The sequence below is a fragment of the Canis lupus genome, chromosome 27 (assembly GCF_048164855.1).
Source record: "Canis lupus baileyi chromosome 27, mCanLup2.hap1, whole genome shotgun sequence".
NCBI lineage: Eukaryota > Metazoa > Chordata > Mammalia > Carnivora > Canidae > Canis > Canis lupus.
Window position 1 is genome coordinate 36151880 of NC_132864.1, and position 24622 is coordinate 36176501.

Genomic DNA, 24622 nt, shown 5'->3' on the forward strand with positions numbered 1-24622 from the left:
GTGGACAGCCCCAGGTGCAGATCCGAGCCACTCTGTAGAGACAAAGGCACTAAGGGGGCCAGGCCATGATGGTGCCTCCCCCTGCAGGTACAGGGGGACACAGGGCTCAGCTGGCCACAGCTCTCCCCAGCGGCATCCCCTTTACGGCTTAGACCAACTCTTTCTCTCTGTGGTTGGCTACAAGGGGGACAGGCACATGTGCACTCACAGCCAGATTGCTGTCAGCCCAGAGGCGCTGTCAGTGCTTGTGAACGGTACCCTGCCACCTCCATGTGAGCTCATCAGGCTCTGGGCCCATCCAGGGTCCCTTGCTCTGTGGCCCAGGCCTTGTCCCAGCCCCAACAGGGCTAAGGTCACCTGGTTCTCAGCAAGACCCTGGCTGTGAGCCCATGGCCCCCACTCAGCAAGTGGCCAGTGTATCTGCCTGCGGCCCTGGCCTTCACATTAGTCCCCATGGGGTGTGTGATGGGTGAGGGCAGAGCGGAGAAAGGGTAGAGAATGCAGCAGCTATCAGCTGTCACTCCCCCTCAGCACAGACTGATGCCTATATGTGGCCCCTAGCACTTGAGCCAACTGATATTTCCATTCCTTGGGCTGACACCACCTTCCCTCTGCTCCCAGGGAGACATGCAGCCACTGAGGCCGTTGTCAATAGCAGTTTCCTCCGTTCCACCCTCCCTTTTGCCCTGGAAACTTGAAGAGCTCCCATTTCCTGTCTACCTTGGCACTTGACTCCTTGCCCTGAGTCAGTCCTCCATCAGACATCTCCCAAACAGAAGGACACGGCTGGGCACTGGGCTCAGGGCCCCCCACCTCCCCACTGTGCTGTATGACCAGCCCCTCCATCCCAGCTCCACACTGCATAGTGGAGCTTTGGGATCCTAATACAGCCTTTTCATTCCTCCCTGCCTCCTCATCCTTGTCCCCCCAACGCCGCCATCGAGCATCTCAGCCACTCTTCCATGCTGGTCGCCTCCTGCCATGTCACCAGAGGCCCCTTGCCCCCCAGGCACAGGCCATTGCTAAGCACAGCTGGGACGCCATCCCCGTTCCTCGCTTCTCCCACCAAGACAGACTTTGCCATGCACTTTGGCAGAATCTGCGTGGGGACGTCCACAGTGTTCCAATCTCTGAGCCAGGCGGCCCTTCCAAAACAGGAAGTCAACCAGCTTGGGCTCTGGTGGGGGCCTCCCTCCGAGGCAAGTTGGGGTCAGCCTCTTGCCCTCGTGTGGCAAGCCTTGAGGGAGGGGAGCAAGCAGGCGCTCTCTGCACTGTGCCGGCAGAGCTGTCCCCCACACCTGCCTAAGGGGGCACCGAAAGCCAGGTTAGCAGCAGCAGAACCTCCCTCTCTGCACAGCAGCCCACCAGAGGGCCGCAGCTGGCCGGTACCAGCTCACAAGTGCCAGTTTTTCCATTTTTAGAAACTTGGTGAGCTGTTTGACATCATGCTGGTAGCTCAGAATCATCCAGGAGAGGGTATTCACATCACAGAAATTGGCAAATGCTGCCCATCAGCCCCCTCCCAGCCGGCTGTTAAACATTCCGCAACCTACTGCAGCCAGTGACCCCGGCCCTGGCCAGGAAGGCCAGCGCCAGGGCAGGCTCACTGAGAGGTGATTTACAGGATTCGCCGTCCGCATCGTTTTGGAGAGCTGGGCAGTGTCCCTCTTTCTGAGACTCAGCAGTTCCCTGTTCTGGCCCGGTGACCGCAGGTGTTATTTCTGTTCACGCTCATCCCGTTCGAGAACAGTAATTTGCCGGAGTGGCTCCACGCTCGCCCTGGGTTCCCCCTCCCACTCTCCCCAGGCAGATTTACGAGAAGCCTTTCTGTGCAGAGAAGCAGCCTGGGAGCTGGGTGGTTCTGCTTTCTCTTTGTCAGCACGTTAGCAGACTAACGTGAGCCCATCTGCTCAAGCTCAGGCCCGTCCTGTATTCTCCATCTGAGAGGACAAGCCCTGGGATACTCTCATTCAGGAAGCATTTCTTACACACCTCCTGTGTACAGCGAGCTCCCCGTCTAGGCACAGAAATGATGATGTCCCTTCCTCCCCTGAGGTCAGATGAGAATGGCATCATGCAGCCCCAGAAGGGCTGGGGTGGCCCTGCCAGCACCCACTTCCACTGGCCCCATCCTCACTGCCACTGGCTTCAAGGCACTTCTGTGAAGCAGCTCTTTGGGTTTCGAGAAGCCAGGAGGGCCTCCTCTGCCCCAGAGACCAACTTGCAGGAGAGAAGGGGGCCCACATATCAGGGGCCGGGATGGATTAGGATGAAGGTGGGAGTAGTGACCTGCACTCAATGTGGACCTTGTAGAGTCCAGCCTGGCTGTGGGGGCCATGGGAGCAGCCAGCAAAAGCAGGACCGAGGGGCTGTTGGGGGGTGGGGAGTGGTGGAGAGCTAGGGCACTGGCTGCCCTACGGAAGGGGCAAGGTTCCAGGTACTGCATCCAGTCCTCAGCAGTCTGGGGTGCTGGGCGTGGACATTGGTACACACACACCCCGGGATGGTGGAACCAGGGTTCCCTGGAGCAGCTGCATCTCCTACCATCTGTACGCTTCCCCCTCTGCCCCCTGACCCATTCCAGAGGATTCCCCTTCCACTGGCCACAGAACATCTCCATCCTGTGCTTACCCAGGATCTTCACAGTGGAACTTCCCCACCTGCATCCCACCCGGCCCCCCCAGGCCAGGGGGTTCATTAATTTCCCCAGCACCTTAGTTCTGTTCCCTATGCACACATCAGAACAGCTCTGGGTTTTAAGACACAGATTATTATTGTTTTAAGGGATTTCTATAATCCGAGAACTGAAAAACAACTTGTCTGAGTATCAAGAACAGACTGCAGGGAGGAGTCTGAGAGCAGTGGGGGCCACGCTGACCTAGGGACGCTCAGGAACCGGCTAGATGGGGCCTGGAGGTCTGCCATCTGGGGGAGTCCCACAGCTGCCCTGAAAAACATCAGAAATGCTAACAGGTTCCAGGCGGGACCCCCTCTTTGTCCATCTGTAGGGCCCCTGAGGCCCCACTGGCTCTGACGGTCTAGAGTTTCTGGGGAGATTGGAGTAACTGCTGAGGGGAGGGGCCCTGGGCATCTGAGGGGGACACTGAGGATGTAGCAAAAGGCACCCCTACTCCCTGTGCATGGCTCCCAACTGGACACATGTTCTCAGGCCCAGAGAACAAGCTCTGGCTGGCCCGGGGGCCCGGGCTGTAGCTCCCCCTGACCCTGCCTTCCTCATCCCCAGTTGGCATCGCTCGGGCTCATGCACCTTCTCTAATTTCATTAATAAAGCCACAGTCAGCCAAAGGCCCTGGGCCGACTGAGGCAACCTTTAGTTCTTGGATGGCTTCCCACCCTTGGGCCAGCAGGAAAGGCATTAGGGGGAGACTTCGAGTCCATGGCTTTTTATTCAGTATCTACCAGGCTCACAGGCACACCCCCTGTAGCTCCTCTCTTAGCCTTGTCTGCCCAAGGACAGGACCCCAGGAGGCGGGAGGGAGCAGTACCTGGCCACATGTGGCCCCTGGTCCTGCACAGCCTCTGCTTGGATGATCGGGTCCAACCTTGCCTTCCTCATCTGTAAAATGGGACAGTCCCTCAGCTATAGGACAAGACCTAGTTTTGGTGATACCTGCCTTTACCTGGGCTTGGTGCCCACGGGGCCTGGAACCGTGGGGCTCGTGCTCTGATGGAAGAGAGTACAGGCATTGGAGTTCAGACCCTGGGCAGCTCAGCGGGGCAGTGAACCTCTCCCGGCCCCCACAGCCTCCCCTGTGCCTCTGCCTAGTACAGGTGACAGGGAAGGCGGTACGGGATTCAGCACAGGCCTGTGGGGAACACAGTACTTTCCTGCCATTTCATTTCCCTCTCACAAGAGACAGCCATGAGCAACCCCTGGACCAGCACGTGGGCTGAACCAGCACACGGCTGAGGTCCCCCAAGACCAGGGCCGGCCCACCGCAGAGTGGGCAGGGGCCACATGTGATTCTCCAGGGTGGTCTGTTCCCCACCTCTTGGAAGCGATCCCACCCACCTCCCGCTCAGTCCCACGTGGGCCTCCTAGGGCCAGACTGCCATGTCCCCCAGGACATGACACCACAGAGCCATCAGGATGTGGGCAGTGCTGGACGGGCCTGTCACACACGGTCTGCTCTGACACTCAGACGCTCTGACCAGGGGACCTGGCGTAGAGCTCTCAGAGCCAAGGCAGTGGGGCACTGCCAGGCCCGGGACAGAACATATTCCCTCCAGGGGCATCCCGGTCCCCCAGCGACACTGGTGCGAGGAGGGCAGGAGGTCTCTTTGCTCAGCAAGGAACCTGTGGAGGTTGGAGGCCTGATGACCCCCTGTCTGTCACACTGTGAGTCCAGCCTGTGGTCAGTGAGACCATGGCCATACCACTGAGTATCCAGCCTCTGGCACACCCTTCCCCCCAGGAAAGTGGGTGTCTCGTCCCCGCTCCTGCCTGGCGCTGTCTGCAGGCATAGCTGCTGGGGCTCTGGAGCCCCACAATCCAGACTGTCCTGCCCACCTGTAGCCTGGTCTGGGCATCACCTTGAGCCACCCCATGCTCTCTCCCAACGCTGCCTATCCACGACAATGGGCTTGCACACCCCTAGTGAAGCAGAGGGAGACAGGTAGAGGTGAGGTGTTTGGGGGCCCACCCAGGGAGCAATGACTCCTCTGCTGCACATCTTGAAGACAGACGGTCTCCCAGGTAAAGACAAGGGCCCTTCCTACTTTGTCTCACCTCCCCACCTCGCCTGTAAACGGGCCGAGAGGCTTGGCTAGAGCCAGCACGAGGAGAGCCATGTCTGCTGCTGAGAACCTACCAAGGTATGGGGTGTGCTGATGACAGTAACAGCATCCTGGGCAAGATAAAGCCTGCAGCTCCCGCCTTGGGCAAACGCAGGGATGGGCACTGGGCCAGCAGCAGCCATTCCCAGGCTGGAGGCCCCTGTCATGGCAGTGCCTGGGATCCACGGAGGGTCCCACAGCCTGCAGAGTTCCCTAAAGCACGTTCCAATTATGTGCCTGCACCAGCACACATGTAGGTCATCCCTCTGTGGGAGAGGCTCTGCCCTCAATCAGATTCTTACCGGGGCTGACACCCCGGAAGACTACACTAGCCCCTTTCACCCCCTGCAGATGGAGAAGCCAGAGTTAGGGCAGTAATGGCCCATAGGTAGAGGTTCCCCATTAAGATGTCCCGTCCCCAGTGTCCCATGTCCCTGCAGGAAGTGTCTACAGTGCTTTCAGTAGCCTTTGCCCCTGGAGGCGTGGCCCAGGGCTCAGCCCGGGAACAGCAGCACGCTCCTTGCTGAAACAGGGTCAGGCAAGGGTGTTAGGCTGGTGGGCTCCAGGGGGTCCCCCGGAGCTGAAAACGCAGAGAGGTGTTTGCACTCCAGTTTCCTCTGTCGGTGACAGTGACGGTCGGCAAGTCGGCAAGCCCCGGGCCAGCCTTCTAATCTGTGTTGCCAGCTTCCAGCCTGCACGCACCTGTGTCCTGCTGTTTGCTAATTTCCCGTCAGTGACTGACAGCAGGGGGACTTGGATCAAGCTGGCAGGATTTAACACGAAAACAAATAGGAAACAGTTCTCATTTCAGCCGCAGCAAAAGTGGATTGGGGCTCTGAGCTCTGAAAGAAGGATTCCTCCCTGGGGTGGGGGTGGGGGAGCAGGCAGGCCACGGCCTAGACTCCAGCCAACGCTGCCAGTGGCCTGCTGGGCGGCCTGGGGCCCCTGCCCTCTCTGGGCCAGAGCATGAAGGAAGAGAGCAGAAGGTGGGAGTTCCAGGCCCTTTCAGAGCACATGCTTCCCACGTTGCCCTAAGAATTTGCTGCCCCAAACGAAGAAGAGTCGTTTCTCATGCCTAAGCTACCCCTCAAGTGACAGGACGCTCCTCACTCATGTCATGCTAACCCAGGGGCTCTCTCTCCCCAGGGCTGTGCCGATACTTGTGGGAGCGGGACAGTCCTTTCCATCTCTAAGATCCTATATGTCATTGGTTCTGAGGTTTAGGGAGAGCAGAAAGCAAAACCAAACGATTGTATATTCAGGGTGCTGGTTTCCTGGTTGGCCTCCTCAGGCTCCCAGGGGGACAGCTCCGGTCAGCCGGGGCCTCCGGGGTGTTGTGTGGCTTGGGCTGCCCAGGTCCAGGACCCTGATCCCTTGTGCAGCTCCTGGAGTCCAGGCAGTCCCTGGGGCTAGGGCACAGCGTGGGCTCTCAGCTCGGATGGCTGTGTGGGCTGTGGTTGGCCACAGAAAAAATGGAAGGAGGCAAGCTGGGCCGACCACACCTGCCTCGAGGCACTTGGCTCTCAGCCCTGTGCCAGGCATCGTGGGAGAGTCGGTGGTGGCCTCAGCCATTCGCCAGGGGCTGGCATCCAGGGGAAGATGAGGGTAGAGGACAGAGACGAGGCCCCCAGACGCAGTCACGGGGCCCTGCATGCAAACCTCTAGGCCTCCCACCCTGGCAGGGTGTGGCCCCCACCACACAGAGCGGGGAATTCAGGTTCTAAGAACAAGTTCCCCAGGTAGCCCAGCTCGGCCCTCTGTCACCTTCTAAGCAGAACCCTTGGCTCTACCCTGCCATGGGGGGAAGGGCGGGGGGGTGAGAAGCTGCTACCCTTGCTATTACTTTGGGTCACCCTAGTCCCATCCATGTACACATGGGGAAACCGGGGACCAGCAAACAGAATGGCCCACAGAGGGTGGGTGCCAAGCTGGGTGGGAAGCATCAGAAGCCAGTGGTCTGCAGCTGAACTGCATGAGGCAGGAAGTGGCTCTCCCCTATCTCTAGCAGGTTCGGAGGGGTTTGGGCTATTAGGACCCGAGATTCAGCTTTACCGGCAGCCTGTTATCTTGTTTAAACAGCCTTTGCTGTTTGAAGTGGCAGGCCTGGCCAGTGCTCTTACTACAAGCGTTGCAATTGTCACTGGACCGGGGGGCATGGGGACTGGCAGGCAGTGACTGACTTCTGCACTGGTTGGAACATACCCCCAACCCCAGAGAAGCCCCATCTGTTGTTGGCCCAAAGCCTGCAGGACTGAGCCCTTTAAAATGGGCCACTCCTGACCCTCCTGTCCCCTTCCCTCCCTGCCCAGGGGTGCAGCAAGGAGGGCAGGAGAGATGTGGGAAAGAAAAGGAGAGAAGGTGGTGGGAAGGTCAAGGGCCCCATGAAAACCCGGGACCGTCCAAGGGCATGAGGTATGCCACCCTGAGTTGCTAATCTTTCTGGGCCACATGCTAATCTCCACTCCTGCCAGGGAGTCCTGTGGCCTCAGGGCTGTTTGTCTGCAGGTGACAGCAAGGCTGGCGGCAGTGGGAGCAGCAGCCCAGCAGGCCCACCCCCAGGTGCAGACAGTGACACACTGTGGAGTCAGGGCCTGGGGCCACCACACAACCCCTCCCCCACCAGGGTTGGCCACAGGAGACTGAAACAGGAAAGTAAAACCCGAGACTGCATCCCCCAAGACACAGGTAGTTCCTGATCGTTGTAAAGCCGGAAGAGCTCCTGCTTATCAAACGCCTTTTCAGCTCATTCTGCCAGATTGATCCGCTGAACAAGAGCTGAAGTGAGGACACAGGCCAACTGTCAGTGAAAGACCAGGGCAGCGCAAGGCCCGTCTCGGGGAGGGAGGCCGGTCCTGCTGTCCGCGGTGGCCCCTGCCACACGTTGGCCGTCCTGGGCCCGGGAGGAGGCTGAGGGCAGTGCGAGGCCCGCAGGCCATCTGTGGGCCAGGCCCTGGGCGGTGCACCTGTGCGGGAGGGCAGGGCAGGGGCCCTGGGCGCCCGGGGCCCCTCCCACCCCACCCTGGCCCCGCACACGCACCTGCCACACCTAACGCATGCCCACGGCATGCGCCATCTGGCCCTGCTGTCCGCACCCCAGTTCGGCAGACCGCCCTGGCTGGGCGCTGGAGAGACCAGTGCACCTGACAGACGGGGCACTGCTCACGGCAGATGATGAGCAGGACAAGAACAGGGTCCGATGGCGCCGCTGGAAGCTGTTTCGCAAATTAACAGACAGTTAAGGTCGGGACTAGGAGGTGCTTCAGGTGGGGGTCAGGAAGGGCGTGGGAGAGCCCACCCTCTCTGTGGGAACCCCAGGGAAGGACAGCACAGTGGCGGCGGAGGCCCTCGCGCAGGGAGGGAAGGATGAGTCCGGAGCTAGTGGAAGGCGCCAGATCATCCGCAGCGATAGAAGCGACTGGGAAGGGTTCGGGAGACTCAGAGCAGAAAGCCAGGAGACGGCCTGGCAAGAGATAAAAGTGGGAGCGCTGGGACGGACAGGTGTGGACAGATCCCAGCTGCATCTGGAGGTACCATCAGTGGGACAGGGTGGCGGCAGAGCCACAGCCTGACACTGGGCCCTCTGCGGGCCGTCGCCACCACCCCCCGCCCCAGCCTCAGCTAAGGCTGTGCCCACAGCCTGGGATGCCGCTTGCCCCGGTGGCCGAAGTCGGCCCCTTCCAGCCCAGACTTGGCCCGTCCCTCTGTGCCGCCTGCCCTCAAGCTTGCATGGTGTGGTGCCGGACAGTTAGTGGCGCGTGTGTCCTTCCCCTAGGGGGACTCCGTTCGTATAAGCCTCCACTGCTCTTTGCTCTTTGTCCGTCCCTTGTCCCTCAAGGCAGGAATACGTAAGACACTAAGTAGGAGCTTAAGGTGTATCCAGGTGACCGACTGGGGCCCAGAGCAGAGGAACGAGAAGGGCAGCCAAAGCAGCGGCAGGGAGAGGTTGGGCCTGCATCTCTGCACCGCGCTCAGACAGTGGTGCTCAGTGAGTGGGGTGCTGGGCCTCCAGCCTCCTCACATCATCGCCTATTGACCACGTTTCTATTGTGACTCATTGCATGATAGCCTAAAATAACCGCTGTCTCCTGACTAGCAGGACCCAAGGCTGGTAAAGTTCAAGGAGAACCAAGGCGGCCCTCCATGGGCCTGGCCGCACAGTGGGTGGGCAGTCGTGTTGGAGCAGACGGGAGTCCGAGGGCTCCTTGCCCAGGCCCCCGCCTTCTAGGGTCGCATCCTGCCTTGCTAAGGGATCAGCCGCTGACCCTCCAGAATGTCCCACATATGCCTCTCAGGGAGCCCTAACGCTGAAATAAGCCAGAGAGAAAAGGGGGTCGGATGGAAGAGGGGTAGATGCTGATCTGAGTGGACAGCCGACCAAGGCTCAGAGAGCAAGGTACTTGCGGTCTACACTGGGGAGACCTGGCCACAGAACAGAGTGGGATAGGAAGGCATCGAGTTGGGGGTGGGGGTGGGGGTTGCTAAGCAGAAGCAGCCCCTGGTGGCTGTGACAGATGGAGGGGAGGGAGGGACATGAGCTGCTATCCCTGCATGTGGACAGGACTGTGTCCTGTCTGTCTCGGCCTGGGCATCCTGAGGGCTTGTGCCTCATGACCTTGAGGACCTCAGTTTGGCAGGGGATGTGGGGTTGGGCGACGGACCTGAGCCTGGGCAGCAGTGGGAGGCAAGGGCTGTCATGAGGGAGAATGCTGCTCTGCCCAGAGGCCCTGAATGCCAGGAGGAGGGGAGGGGGAGCAACAGGGCTTCCTGGCTCTCCCACATTGCCTTGGTGGCTCTCCTCTCTGTGCTGTCCCTGCACATTGGCTCCAGGGACAGTCAGGGGCTCATCAATTCATTAGCCTCATTAATCCAGCTCTCCAGTCTGGCAAGGCAGCATTTAGGTTTGTGGGAGGAAGAAGTGGGAAATGCTAACCAGATAGATCTAGAAGTGACCCTGGTCATCTAAGCTTTGTCCCCGGGCATGTCCCCCTTTCCTGAGGCCAGTAGCAGTGAGGGGGATGACAGGCCTGGGTGGCTGTGGCTGTTGGGGGCTCTCCTTGGGGTGGGGTGGTAGGCCTGGCAGCAGGGCCTAGGCAGGCCAGGTCAACCCTCTGAGCCCCACTTTCCACATCTCTAGAATGGGAATATTGGGAGGAGCCCCTTAGAGCCTCTTCTCTGAGATGAACAGAGCCGGACATCTAGGCATCATGGTAGCCCCCACACAAAGGAAGGAGCAAGGCCCAGAGCCATCAGGGCCAGTTGTTGAGGATGACACTGCCCAGGGCAAGGCACTATCCGGTGCTCCTTCAGTAACGCTGCCAGCATCTAACCTCCTCTCCCATCGGGAGGCCCCCTCTTCCCTGCCTACTACCCTGTCTCTGAGGAAATGTGGAGTCCCCTCAACTCCCAGAGACCTTCCCCTACCCTCCCAACAAGTACACAGTGATGGACAACATTTCTCAGGCCAGCCAGCTAGGGCCAGCCCCGTGTGCCCCTGTGAAGGGACGCCTGGCCCAGCCCGGGGATCAGCAGCCTCCTGCCGTAGGTCTGTGTTGCTGTGTGAGGCGGCGCTGAGGGTGGAGGCTTGCTCCTCAGTTGTCATGGAAACAACAGTGAGTCTGCTGAGCATCTGAGTACTCAGCTCAACGGAGGGAGGGGAGCAGCCACCCTGGGTGGCAGCTGCTATGACAGACTCTCAGCAGCTCAGCATTTGGAGGGCCCGAGGAGCTGCCGTGCTCCTCAGCCTGGTGAGCAGAGGGCCACTCGAGGCCGCCCTGCCCGCCGGCTCCCTGTGGGCAGCCAGACCACAACCACATCTGCCCTCTTGTCTGCACAGGATCCTGGTGATTTCCCTCCAGGCCCGGGTGAGCCAGCACACGGGCCCTGCCCTCCAGGAGACGCTTCCAAAGAGGGGACACACGCAGGGGAAGGGGGTGGAGAAACACGGATTCCAGCAGGCGACAGCCTTGAGCTGGGGCTGCCTGGGGAGCTCCAAGCATCCTGTCCCCATCCCCGCAGGCGTGAGCCAACATGACTCAGGCCTCCTCCACCTGCTCCCACACTGGGCCTTTGCCGGGGAGCAGCCCTGCTGCCTCCCTGCGTGGTTTCTATCTGTCTGCCCGTCCCTTTCTTCTACCATCACCCCCCGAATGCATCCCAAGCTCCTCGAAACTAGAAAAGCGTGTACAGTGGCTTCCCCCTCAGGCTCCAAAGGAGAGTGGCAGGGCTGGAGAGAGGCCACCCCGGGCACAGCCACCTGTCAGGGGCACAGCCACAAACCTCCAGGCTCGGGCCAGGTCAGGCAAGGCAAGCTCAGCCCAGCAGCCAAGGGAGACCCCAGAAAGTCTCAGGTGCTGCCTGTTGTCTGCGTGGGGTGTGGTAGGGCATGGAGACAGACGCCAGGCTGGCAGGAAATGCTTCTCTGCAGAGGTGAATGGTGAAGGAGCCCAGGAAGGCTGCTTGACCACAGTTCCTCGTTGTGGCCGTAGCTCCTCTGAAAGGAGAGCAGAGTATCCTGTCTTTGTGACAACAGCACAAGGCCTTGTGCCCAGGTGAGGCTTGCGGGTCCTAGCATCCCTCTCGCCCCCGGATCCCACCCTGTCTCCTGCTCCTCCCAGTACCTCTCCCTCCTCCACTGCTTCCCTTAGGGATAAGCCCCCAAGGCACAGTGTGAGGAGGCCTCCAGCCTGGTCTGGGGTTCTCGCTCTTCTTGCCACCACTACCCTGTTCCCACGGGAGCTCTCCTACCTACACTCTTCCACCTGAGGGTAGATACAGGCCAGGGTCTTGGACCTCTGAGCTCCCCCTGGACAAGCTGGAGCCCTGAAGGGAATTGCACCGTGGACGAATGAGGACCCTCAGTGGACTGGCTCTGAGCCACCAGGCAGCCTGCAATCTGGGCCCGACCTGGCCTCTTCCTCACAGAGCCTTAGCCAACGGTCAGCCTCCACCTGCTTCCCGAGGCCCCCCAGCAGGGCCACCTGAGCACCCCCAGGCCATCCTAGACATCTCTGCAGCTTTACATGAAGAGAAACACACACATACTCCTCTCACCCCCCAAAGACCTGCCCCCTGCCCCCCCTCTTCTTTGGAGACTAAGAATAAGCTATTTCCCTGAGTGATTGACACCATCCTTGGAGTGATTTTACTCTGGAGGCACAACCCTGTCTTGACACCAGTCCGTAGCTACAAATGCATCTAACACATGTCACACCTACCCTGTGCGCCTTCCTGCCAGGAGGTCAGGGCACAGGTCTGAGGGCGGGGCTCACTCGCCCTCCTCCCGCTGGAGAAGTCTGGGGACCCCAAAGCCCACTTTGCCTTGGTAGGGCTCAGGATGGGCCAGGGAAGTAGAGGCTCCTCCCACCCTCCAGGCCCAGGGCACAGGATCCTGCACCCCACCTGCCTCCGCTGGTGATGGGGGAAGGGGCAGTTGGCACTGCCCACTGGGACATGCCACTCACTGGGTCAGCTCTCCCCCACCCCAGACCACACCCTGCCAGCTGACAGGCAGCCCCCAACCTGGATGCCCCCAAGCTTCCATCACAGAGGGAGCCCAGAGGGCCAGAGACATGGCTGTTACTTTGTGAAGGGTACCAATTTGATGTCCAGTCCCAAATGAAGCCTCCCCTTTGGCCCATCCAGCCACGGCGCTGCCAGGCAGCCTCAATGCCCTGGTCCCGGCCTCAGCGCCCTCGGAACCTGGCACCCTGCTGCTTGGGGCCAGGCCCCGTGGCTCAGCTGTGGGGTGGGCAGCCGTGGGGCTGCCTCCATCCACGGTGAATGGAACTCATTCATGTGCGTGGCCCAGCCTCCCAGCCTTCCTTCCAGTGTGAAAAGCTGAATTCACAGTTCCCATGAACAAACACTCCAGGCTTCACTACAATGGGCAGACTTGAGCTTAACCAGGTTACAACAAAACTGAGGCCTCATCCTAGAGATGAGGAAACGGAGACCCAGGAAAGGACAGAGCCTCCCCGGGCTCTGGAACCCCAGCTGAGCCGGGGCCAAGGCCTGGCCCCCCGCTGCATCCCCTCCACCACCCCTCCCAGCTTGCCTATGCTGCAGCTCCATGCCTTTCCCTGCCCTACCCACCCTCCCTAAGGCCCAATAGGGAGGCCCTCTCTTCCAGGAAGCCTCCCCTTTTATCTCAGTCATGCCCACGATGGCTACTTGCAGCCACAGTGCCTGGCCATGGGGACTCAGCTTTCTCTGCATGTCACACTTTCATCCTCAGCCACCCTGTGAGGAGGCACACTAACAGACCTCATTTTATGGGGAGGTGGGGGAGACTGAGGCTCAGGGCAGCTAAGAACCAGTGGCTGGCAGATCAAGTTCACCCTCATCGGCCACTCCCCAGCCACCACATCACCTCGTTTATTTCATCCTGCCCAGGATGGGCTCGTTGAGAACAGGGCTGTTGGCTCATCTCTCCGTCTCCCTTAGGCTTAGAACAACATCGCACATAGAAGGGCCCCTGGAGCAGGTCTCCCAGGGAGATAAGGAAGGAGTGAGGAATGTACGGGCTCAGCAGTGAAGGGTGTTGAAGTATTGGCAGGCTGGGGTTTCCAGGTCCCGAGCCCCAGGGTTCAGGCTGGTCCCGGGAAGAGTTGAAACCTTGACATCACCTGCATTTTATGTGAGGTCTAAGGCTGGAGACCCCTGTGGACGCCTGGTTGGGCCATCTGGCCTCGCCCTGTGCTGTGACCACAGTGAGCCCTCCACCAGACCCTGGGGGTGTGGGAACCTGGTGGAGAGGGAGCAGACAGGGAGACAGGATGGGTCAGTACAGGGCAGTCCCCCAGTTGGCCTCCCCTGTGTTCCAAGGGTCTGGTTGATGGCCTGTTCAGCATGAGTTGGCATTTGCATATGGCTGCCCCAAACCAGTGTGACCTTGGAGGGTAGGCAGGTACTGGTCCTGTCACCCCTGGAATGTGTGTCCACACAGGAGAGGAGGGCGTTGGGAACAGGATGAACTGGACCAGTGTCCTAGGAGGACTATAGAGCTGGGAGCTGGCATGGAAACCAACCCTAAATGTGCCCAGACCCGGGGGCCCCAAAGGGAGCAAAGAGCAGCGTCTGCACAGCCTGCCTTTTCCTGGAACAGGACAATGGGGGACCTGTGTGATGATAACAGGGCAGCGAGGTTGGCTGAGCATCTATATCAGGTCGGGCACACCTGGACAAGTGCCACACAGCCTGTGGCTCGCCCACCCTACGATGGGGTCCTCAAGGGCCAAGAGGTAGGTGGAAGGAAGACTCAGGGCCCCATAACCAATGACAAAAACAGCAAGTGTGAGTCCGTGTGCATTTTCTCCACGGAAAGCCACCCCGCTTTGTGAGGCTGGTATCCCTGCCTTCTCCCACGTGAGGGGCTGAGGTGTTGAAAAGCGAGCATCTTGCCCAGAGTGACACAGGCTAGAGGCGGTCCATGCAAGGCACCTCGGAGCAGGTGAGGGCCAGGAACAGGGAGTCACATGGAGGGAGAAAGATGAGAACACCCAGATCATGAAGGGCCAGTGTGCCCCTTCTGAGGGGTCCAGATTTTGCCCCAGGAGCTCAGTCAGGAAATGTGGGGTTAGAGAGGGTTTCAGAGTGTGCCCGTGCCCTTTCCCTATCACTTGGTCCTCAGTCCAAGGTAGTCAGTGAATCACCATATACACGACCTGGGTCCTAACAGAACACCTGTGGTGGCCTGTGAGGAGAGAATAGGAAGGACCCTGCCCCCTGGCACCCTGAGCTACGGGGTGTCTGTCAGGAAGGGTGGGTGCAGTGGATGGAGGTCAGAACCGGAGGCTCTGAGGCCCAGGCCTCTTTCTCTCGCCCACCTGCCCACAGTTTGGTGCTGCTGGAAAGTGGTGAGTATGTTACTATGCGGGTTGGCTAGGCTATGGTAAAGAGACGCTGAAGGGTCCCCAGCTCCAAAAGTAGGCCCCCACCCCTAGTCCACCCCAAAGGCGTATTAAGTTGCAGATATGCTGCACACCAGACCCCACACTCACAGATTTTGGAAGCAAGCTGCATGACGCTCAAGAAGCTGGCACAGGCTTTGGGAGGGAGGTGGGGTGGCCCATAAGCAGGGAGGGCTAGAGGCTGAAAGGAGCCCCCAGGGGGACAGGTTAGAAAGACTCAAGGCAGGCTGGTAGCCTGGTAGTCATTAGCTAGCACCCTTACCTGTTCCCCTGCCTCTCTCTAGAAACTACAGTGTCCTAGGAAGGCTGAGCTGTGCTCCCCCCAGTAATGTAGAGAGCCGGAATGCACTCAGAGAGGGACCCAAGAACCACAGCCTGGAGGACACCTGCTGGCCCCCCTCCCTCAGGCAGGCTGGTGAGCTCTCAAATCAGTAGGAGTCTGAGGCCATGCAGGAAAATGTTTGGACAGGACACTGTGCCTGTTGCGAGGCCCTTTCTGCTCATTTGCAAAGTTCGGGGGCTCTCCCTGAGTGTCTACGGCTGGGTTCAAGGCTGGGTCTCCAGGAACCAGCCCTCTCCCACCCAGCCAGCACACAAGGAAACCCTGCCATGCCAGAGTTTGTGGCCTTGACCTATCAAATCAGGGAAACTGGTAACTGGAGGTGCTCAGCCTGGCACTTGCGGCTCTCCCGGCCTCCACTAAAAAGCTAAGGGAAAAAAAAAAAAAAAAAAAGCTAAGGGAACCTACTGCGAGGAGGCAAGCCTCACACCTGTGAGAGTGGAGTCAGGTGGCCATTGGATCTCCAAGCTGAGCAGTCACGGGAGGCTCCCTGAGGAACCAGGTGGCCCTGGAACCCGCGGTCAGCACGGAGGCGTTGCTGGCCCCAGGAACCTGTCAGCTGCTGGCTGGCTGAGCCCAGGTCTGCAATCAGGCCTCTTCAAGCAGCCCACAGAGCTGCTCCTGCAGTGGGGCCCTTGGCATCCCCACTGAGAGAAGACAACAGACACCCCTGTGCCAGTGGCATGGGACGGTACCTACTGCGCACCAGCAGCCACAGAGCAAGGCCTGACAGACCCAGGCTCTTCTTGCACCATGCCTTCATTCCTTCTCACAGTGGTCATGGCTGGCACCTGGTCAATTCATCCCATTTTATAGATGAAGAAACTAAGGCCCAGAGCAGAGAAATGACTTATCTAAGGCACATCAAAAAACTGATGGTGACAGTGAACACCAGGTCTCTGGCCCCAGACCCTGACTGTACCTGTAACTATGGGCAGGGAACATGTTTGGTGACAACAGGGGAGCCTTTGTAGAGCACCAGAACCAAAGGGCAACATTCCCCTTACCACATGCAGGCTCCCCTTCATATCGCAGCTCACCCTGGCATGGGCCTCAAAATGAAGCTAGTCCAGGCCACCATGGCTGCTGTCACATGGTAGCCACGTGTCAGGTGAAGGTCTCCTCCAAGTTCAGCATGGAGCAAAGACCCCAGACTCACAGGCCAGTGAGCTCCTTAGGAACAGCTCATTAAGGGCCCCTGGGTGGCTCAATTAGTTGAGCATCTGCCTTCTGCTTGGATCATGATCCCAGAGTCCTGGGATCAATCCCCACACTGGGCTCCCTGCTCAGTGGGGAGTCTGCTCCTCCCTCTCCCTCTGCCCTTCCCCCCCCGGCTATGCTCACTCGCTCGCTCCCTCTCTCGCAAATAAATAAAATCTTACCGGAAAAAAAAAAACCTAAACAGGTCATTAGGTCCAGCCTGGTGACATCCACAGGCCACCTGGGGGAAAGTCTATTCAGTGGCATTGAGCATATTTGGATCCATCTGAGTAGGAGCTTTCTTTGCAAATGGCCAAGAAATGACTTCTTTACCAGCCAGGGACTACATGCAGCCACCCAGCTGCCTCCCTCTGTCTGACATGCTTTGTGACAATCACTGATTTCTCACCGTTGGGCAGTTAAGATTCCCACCATTGCCCAAGCTTCTGATGGGAATCATCTGTTCTGCATTATTTATATAAATGAATGTGCAGACAAACCCCAGACTCCTAGAAAGTGCTGACTTGCTGGTGAACAGGCCCTGGAGAGAGCTGGTGGGCATCAGAGCCCCAGGCTGGCACGGCTGGCAGCTGCTAGTGGGTGTGCTTCCTCCTGGGTGAAGCACCCATGACCACTGCTCCACTGGCAGCTGGAGCAGTAAAGGCGGGGAGGGCTTCTTGCTGGAAGAGAACACCTGGTTGGTAGACACCGGACTCTTAGCTGAGCCCTGGGATCAGCCTGTCCAGGCCTCCATCTCCACATGCGTGAAATAGGTAGCCCCCTGCTTGCAGCACAGCCGTGGCCTGCAGGCTTCTCGGATTCTGGATCCAAGAGGATGTTTGTGTCAGGCTAACGGAAGTTTCACAGCATAAGGGAGTGATCCGCTGGCAATGATTCCACAGCTACTGCTGGCTGCATTTGCCCTGGGAGCCCAGCAGCCCAGCTGGACCACACGAGGATGGTGCCCAGTCCTGTCTCAACACCTCTGGGGCCACGAGCAGCAGCTCTGACCCGTGACACCAAGTGGGCAGGGTCACAAGGGAAGTGGGTGGCAGGGGGAGATGAATGAGGCATAGTTGCTGTCCAGGCTGTGCACAGCCACCAAGGGCCAGGGGGGGATGCCAGGGGAGGCCCTAGAGGCCAGACTGGGGGACTGGGACTTTATCCTGGTATGGGGCATAGAGCCAGACATGTGCTGTAGGCAAGTGAACAGGAATATGGGGCAGAAGAAGTCACCGGAGCTTCTAGGAAGAAGAGGCCTTTAGCGAGGCCACAGAGGGTGTGCGGAGCGTGGAGAGAGGAGGAGGGAGGCCCCGTGGCACTCATCCCTCCCATACTCAGACTCGTGCGTGCTTCACAGTTTCCAGAGTGATAGCCCAAAATAGCACGTTCCTTCTTCAGTGATCTGTGCTTTGAGGTGCCAGGACACGGCTCTGCCCACTTGGGATGGAATGCAGGAGTGCACGTGCCGTGGTGACAGCACCGTGGGCACCGAGGCAAAGGGCCCCACCCTGCCCACGCATCACCTCCTGGGCTTGGCTCCTCCTCAGCAGAGGGGCCTCATGTGCAGTTACAGGGGGCCCTGGCACAGTGGCACCCCATGTGGGCCATGAGCACCCAGGGAGCAGTAGGGGATGACAGGTGGAGTACAGCATCTAGCCCAGGGCCTCTCAAGCTCCAGCGCTCACGTGTGTTTCTGCAAGCTGGCACCTGGTCAGTGTGTCCCACAGTCTGCTGAATCCTGCCTGGCAGGGCCCATGCAGGCAGGGTGTCTACACAGATAGAGGTCTTGTGGTGATTCTTTGATGCTCATCATCTCCCAGGTGTGTAAATAGTGGCCAGTGTGGTTACACATGCTTTGTCCCAAGGAAGAGAGAGAAGCCAAGCCCCAAAAGCCAGAAAGGCAAGAAGAGCCCAGGAGCGGGCAAGGGCCCCACGATGAGGGAGACTCCTGCTAGGCCATAGCCATCGTATGAGCGTTTGCAAGACACTGCCAAGGACATGGCTGCCGTGTAAGGAAAGTGCCTGAGTTCCCAGACTTCCAAGTAAGGAACGTGAGGCTCAGAGAGATGTCTAGGGTCCAGAAAGCCTGCCAAGCGCTGTCTGTGGGGCGGAGGTTCACATGAGACCGGAAGGACAAACCCAGGGTGCGTCTGAGCAGCTGAGATGGCCGCGGGGAAGGAGGGGCCACGTGCCTGTTGGCTGCTCCGGTGCCACACAGGGCCTGCCCTCAAAGGACTGACCAGCAGAGGCCTTCGTGCGAGCACTGGCTGGCACACGGGCACTGTGTCAGCCTGTGGAGGATGCCCTCCTGCCCCTCTACTTCCAGACTCCACAGCCTGTCCAGAGCTGCTGGCTTGGACCAGGTATAAGAGCCACCCTGGGGGATCCCTGGGTGGTGCAGCGGTTTGGTGCCTGCCTTTGGCCCAGGGCGCGATCCTGGAGACCCGGGATTCCAATCCCATGTCGGGCTCCCTGCATGGAGCCTGCTTCTCCCTCTGCCTGTGTGTGTCTCTCTCTCTCTCTCTCTCTCTCTGTGTGACTGTCATGAATAAATAAATAAAATCTTAAAAAAAAAAAAAAAAAAGAGCCACCCTGGCTCTCCCCCTGAGTGGCCCAGCAGATACCCATTCTAGGACCCTGGCCACGCCCTGTCTCCTCTGCCTGGCTCCCACGCTGTGAACTCCCAGCCCTGGGCACTGGCCTGCTGGTGCCCACCTTCCTGCTGATGGCCAACCCATCCCCCTCTTCTGAGTCCTGGGCCCCTGGCATGAGAGCTGGGACCTGTCACTGGCCCTTAGGGCATGGTCAGCAAGCGTTTGCTCAATGAATTAATGCATGCGTGCTAATAACCGCATCTGTTATTTATCTGATGTGAAATTTGGGGTCAGAAGCACAGCCCCTGATTATGACATCATTCCTAAGAGAATTGATAGCTCTGTTAGGCTTTACAGTGTGGCTTCCAGGAATCCATTAGAGCTAATTACTCTCCAGTAGAATGTGACATTCCTAGACCACCACTTATCTCACATTTGGGAACATTGTGTGGCTCCTCCAGGCCCTACTGGGGATGGGGATCCTGCATCTTATTTCCATAGAAAGGTCACTCCCCTCCCTTCCCTCAAGACCTGAAACCACTGACTCTCCAGAGTTTCTGATACTCCTGAGCTCAGTCTAAACAAGGCACATTGGTTTTGGAAAACATGCTCTCCAAGGTGCTACACAGAATCTCAGGGCAGCTTCTTGGACAGGTACCCCCGAGCATCCTCTCCCCCACGTAACCCGGTTCCTTCTCCGCACCGATGCTGTTAGACTGTGTACCTAAGACAATTCGGGATCTCCAGGAGAGCAGGGCTTCACTGAGGCATCCTCCTGGACACTCCCACCTGGGGTGACCTCACTTAGGCCAACAGTGCTGTCCATCCACACTGCAGGGAGCCTGAGCTCCTGGCTGTGGAACTTGGAGCACATTTCCTGCCTCTCCAAGTCTCAGTTACTTCATCTGTAAAATGGGACTAGGAAGGTGCAAGGTTTGAACAAGCTGGCGTGCCACGGCCACATCATATGCACCAGCCGCGGCTTCCTTCGTCATTATCACATGACTGGTGATACTATCTGGTCAGAGTCCTTAAATCCGCCTCCGATCTAAACTAAACTAGCTCTGAGCTTTGTTTGGACATTTGGCTCGTGCATTTTATTTTAAAATGGCAGCTCTCGCCATAGTAACTCAGCAGCAGTCCTTTTAGAAGCTAGAGTTGTCAGTCCTCCGTGGAAACGGCAGGCTTGGGAGTCAGATGCGTTATGTTCCTTAAAAACTCAGTCACTACAACCCATTTAAGGTCCTCTGAAAGAAGGGGTGTGAATAAAGGGCAGTGCCACTGGGGTCTCTGAGCCTCCTGGGCCGCTGTCCTCACTTGAGCCCAGTGGCGTGGCAGGGGCAGGGGGGTCCGGGCCTTCCTCAACTCTCCGGACTGGAGCCTTGGGCCTTGGGAGCGCAGGCTCTCCGCTCAGAGATCGGGCTGAGGACTGACGGTACCGGGTGACAGGATCGAGACTTGGAAGACAGGCCGACGCCCAAGAGGGCCAGACTTGCCGGCGGGGCAGGAGCCTGGCCACACTCACGTAGAGAGAGACGTGATGTGATGGCAGCTCCAGGCCCGAGCTAGCACGGGACAGCAGGAGATGGGGCCCTCCGCGTGAGTATGGAGTGGCACAGGTCCCTACAGCGGGGGGGAGGCCATGCAGCAGCCCCACGCCACAAAGGAGGGGCCAGCTAAGCGGGACAGCCCCTTACAAACAGGTGTCAAGGTGCCGAGGGCGGTGCCAGCAACTTTAGGGGCTCGAGAGCCCAGGGGACGCAGGTGAAGACAGACCTGGCCTGGCAGAGAAGGCCTGCCGGGCAGAAGGGTACTAGGGGGACCCTCCGGGGGGCCTTCTCCCGGGAGGGCTGCGGGCCTGGGGCCTTCCCACACTGCACCCCCTGATTAACACCGGAACTGTCCTGCCCGCAGAGTCGAATGGCAGAGAGCCTGCGCCTCTTTGACTCCATCTGTAACAACAACTGGTTCATCAACACTTCGCTCATCCTCTTCCTGAACAAGAAGGACCTGCTGGCGGAGAAGATCCGCCGCATTCCGCTCACCATCTGCTTCCCTGAGTACAAGGGCCAGAACACGTACGAGGAGGCCGCTGTCTACATCCAGCGGCAGTTCGAGGACCTGAACCGCAACAAGGAGACCAAGGAGATCTACTCCCACTTCACCTGTGCCACCGACACCAGTAACATCCAGTTCGTTTTTGACGCGGTGACAGACGTCATCATACAGAACAATCTCAAGTACATAGGCCTTTGCTGAGGAGCCGGGCTGGCCGGCTGGCCTGTGGCGAAACCCCCGGGGTGTCACACCCCCCCTCGCGCTAGGGAGACCCAGCCCAGGGGCAGAAGACGGGGGCCTGAGGAATGGCCCCCCGTTCCCGCAAACATAAATATATATGGATAGATTGCTAGGTAGGTAGACACACACACGCGCACACACACGGTCTGGAGATGGCAGTTCCCCGGAGCGCTGGAGCCTCTAGAAGACTTCGGCCGCTGTCACCAGGTTCACTACAGGCCCTTCCTGCCCCGTCACCTTGCCTTCCCGAGTCGGCCCTGCTCTGCATGGGGGTCCCCGTGGGACTCAGAGGAGAGGCGGCTGGGTCATCCGGAGGAAGCCGGCTGCGCCCAAGCGTCGGACTGGGGACCTTGCTGCTGACCCGGAGGGAGGACCGGAGCAGGGTCCATGCGCCTTCCCCGCTGGCCCGCCCTGTACCACGGCTGTTCTGGAACCCGGGTGCAAGGCCAGACGACAGCACTAACCAGACCTCTAGCCACTCACAGCTCTTTTTAAACAGCTTCAAAATATGCAGCAAAAATCCACACAATAACACGAGTGGCACCATTTGTCTCAAACTAGGCCAGCTGGGTTCCAGCTTTTCTTCTACTAGTCTGATGTTTTATAAATCAAAACCTGGTTTTTTCTTCTCCGACATCCTTTTTTTTGGCCAAATCTCGTGGTGTTTCGCAGAAATACGGAAAATTTCAAATGCAGTTGAGTATTCTTTTTTAAAATGCAGATTTTCAAAACCTATGTTTTTTTTTCAGGTGGTCCTTTTTTGTGTCTGGCTTGCTGAGTGTAAAAGTTGTTATCTGAATGAGTCTGTCCCTCTGCTCCCGAGCGACACTGGGGCGGACGGCCGCCCTACGGCAGCGTCGCGGGGCCGCGTTGTACATAAGCTCGTGCAGCGTCCTCTTGTTACGGTGCGGTTTCTGCTTCGTTTTTATTTCAGAAAAATAAATGTGATGTATTTAAAGAAGGTTCTTCACCTAGGAGCGAATGAACAATAGCTAAATGTCTTGGTATCTAAAGAGTAAATTATCCATGGCTTTGCAAGTGGAGGAAAGGGGGAGCGAGAAATGGGGCCCCGGCCCCCGCACGCCCTACACCTGAGACGGGCTGAGAGCTACGACAATTCCTGTGAAGGCTCAGCCCGCGCAGCCTGAGGGAGGCCCTGCTGGGACCTCGCACTCTGGCCCTTCCTGTCCCAGGGCCTGTGGCACCCGCCACCACCGAAGGACCTTGGCCCAGGGCCGCATGTAAATATGAACCCCCGCCGTCAAGAGGGAAGGCACCGCCAGAGCCCTTGCCAAATCTCCTTTGCCCTCAGCCTCTGTTCGGTACCTGTATGTCCAAGGTCAGTGCGTGGAATCACAGCCAAGGACTTTAAGAGATGTACGGAGGGAAAGAGGAGCTGGTGATTGTATGAAAGTTAAAGATTGTCTACTTTAAGAAAATAAAATATCCTGAATGAGCTAAGCTTTGTCCTGGCGTGCTATGTGTGCGGCTGGCCTGTGGGAGCGTGCCCGGAGACACACTGTATGCCCAGCTTGCTTTCTCTCCTCCAGTCCACACATTCATGCAGAATCACTTGGAAATGACCATCAAGAATAAACAACCTCAAGCAAAGAAAGAAACTGCAAGAGATGGGGGCCATGTCTGGCCCATGTGTCTAGAGAGGCTGAGGTTTGGGGGCGATGATGGCTGCGAGACCCCCACCCAGCACTAGCCCAGGACACCTTAGCCCAGGGTCACCCAGACCCCTCATACCCCAAGACACCTCTGCCAGGACGCTAGAGGTGGAGAGCCTGGAGGGTGCTGCAGGATGTGGGGAGGAGGGGTACGTACCCCACTGTCCTGTCTGCTGACTCTGGCTTGTGGGGTTAGAGGCATCTCCATGTGGTGGAAAGCACTACTGAATAGTCCAGCAAGTTTGTTCAGCCCGCATCGGGCTCCTTCCAGATTGTTTGAACACCTCTACCGCAGCAGGGTGTCAGCTGTGACCCGTTTTACAGACGAGGAAAGGTGCCCAAGGTCCAGGTCAGGGACTGGTGGGGCAGAGAGGCAAGTGCATCCGGAAGCCTGGGGTTCTTGCCTGGCTGGCTCTGATGCTGATCACCCTGCCCCCAGACAGGATCCCACGGGGACCACAGAGCCACGCTGCACCTCCTCCTCGAATCCAGGGCCCACATAGAGCCCCGAGTGAGGACCAGCAGGTGGAGACACACCCGCGTGCACGCACGCGAATACACATCACAGAGACACACATCCAGATTGGGCTCTCTCCCTCCCCCACCCCTGAGCCCTCGTGGGGATTCCCTTCACGCCTTCCCACATCACCAAACAGCAAAAATCCAAGGGGACTTTTGTATAAGAAGAAATAGCGTGTGACTTAAAATCTTTGAGACTTATTTTACGCTTTTAATGCCAACTGTGAAAAGAGCAGTAATTTCACCGTGAGCATCCTTCACCTAAAAATACACAGCTAGGAGGAAAATAGGAAGACTGTGCCTTCCCTCCTGATGTGCTCAGGGATGGGAGGTGCTTTCCCAGGCCAGTGCTCCGGTGCCCAGAGCCCAGTCAGCCAACTGCCAGGGCCCTGCTCTCCACTGCAATCTGTCTGTACGGCTTTTTTTTTTTTTTTTGACTTATTCTGTGAATTACTACATGAACCGCCCCTCCTTGCCTCATTTCCCTGACAACTCTGATAGGTATGTTTCCTGTATTCTCTTCTTCCATAACATTTCAGAGATGATACATTCAGTGTTTTATTTTTCATCTCGTATGTTGCCTATTTTTATTGAAGTATAATTGACGTACAATCCTGTCAGTTTCAGGTATATCTCAGAGCGAGTCAGTATTTTCATATATGCTATGAAATGAGACCCACGATAAGTCTGGTCACCTGCTGTGCTGGTTCTTCCTCTCGTGGGCCTGCTGCATCCCGCTTTTGCCTTGCTAGTCACGCTGATGTGCTTTTTCCCAGTCCAAGACTGTTTATCTCTCGGGGCTCAGCCCGCTGCATGTTGGATGTCCCCTCCCTCCCACACTCCTCTGCATAAAGCACCCATGCCAGGGCGAGGTGGGAAGGGGACCTGGCACAGTCTGACCCACTTTCTCCCTCCACTGTGCCCAAATAGTGCCCAGTGTGGAGAAGGCACCTGCTAACCTAAAAGTCCAGGAAAGGTTCACCTATGGTGGCATCAGCCAGAGGAAAATGAGCTGTGGGACCAGCAGCAGAGGGACAAGTGAGAGGAGACCAGAGTTGGCGGGAGCACGATCCTAAGGGGAGAGGCTCTACCCTGTGCAGGAGGAGCTGGCCCAGCCTCGCCCTCTGCACATGACTGACCACAGCCAGGTCCTGCTATGTGGCCCAAGACTCCCTCTCATAGGGCATACCACCGTGTGGGCTCCAGGGTATTGCCACCAGTCCCTGTAGCTCTTGTGGTCACCTGGGATGGAGCGATGGCTCAGTGACAATAATCCCAGCTTGCCTCGGC

At 58.2% G+C, this 24622-nt stretch overlaps 2 protein-coding genes across 4 annotated transcripts in view; one reads left to right on the plus strand and one right to left on the minus strand.

Moving 5' to 3' along the window:
* GNAZ (G protein subunit alpha z) overlaps window positions 1-22601 on the plus strand; it is a 51882-nt gene extending 29281 nt beyond the window's left edge. The window contains exon 3 of the mRNA XM_072803387.1: window positions 20757-22601. Coding sequence (XP_072659488.1) covers window positions 20757-21101 — 345 coding nt within the window. The 3' untranslated portion in view covers window positions 21102-22601. The remainder of the gene's footprint in view (window positions 1-20756) is intronic.
* RSPH14 (radial spoke head 14 homolog) overlaps window positions 1-24622 on the minus strand; it is a 78077-nt gene that overhangs the window by 40092 nt on the left and 13363 nt on the right. The gene's annotated exons all lie outside the window — the stretch shown is intronic.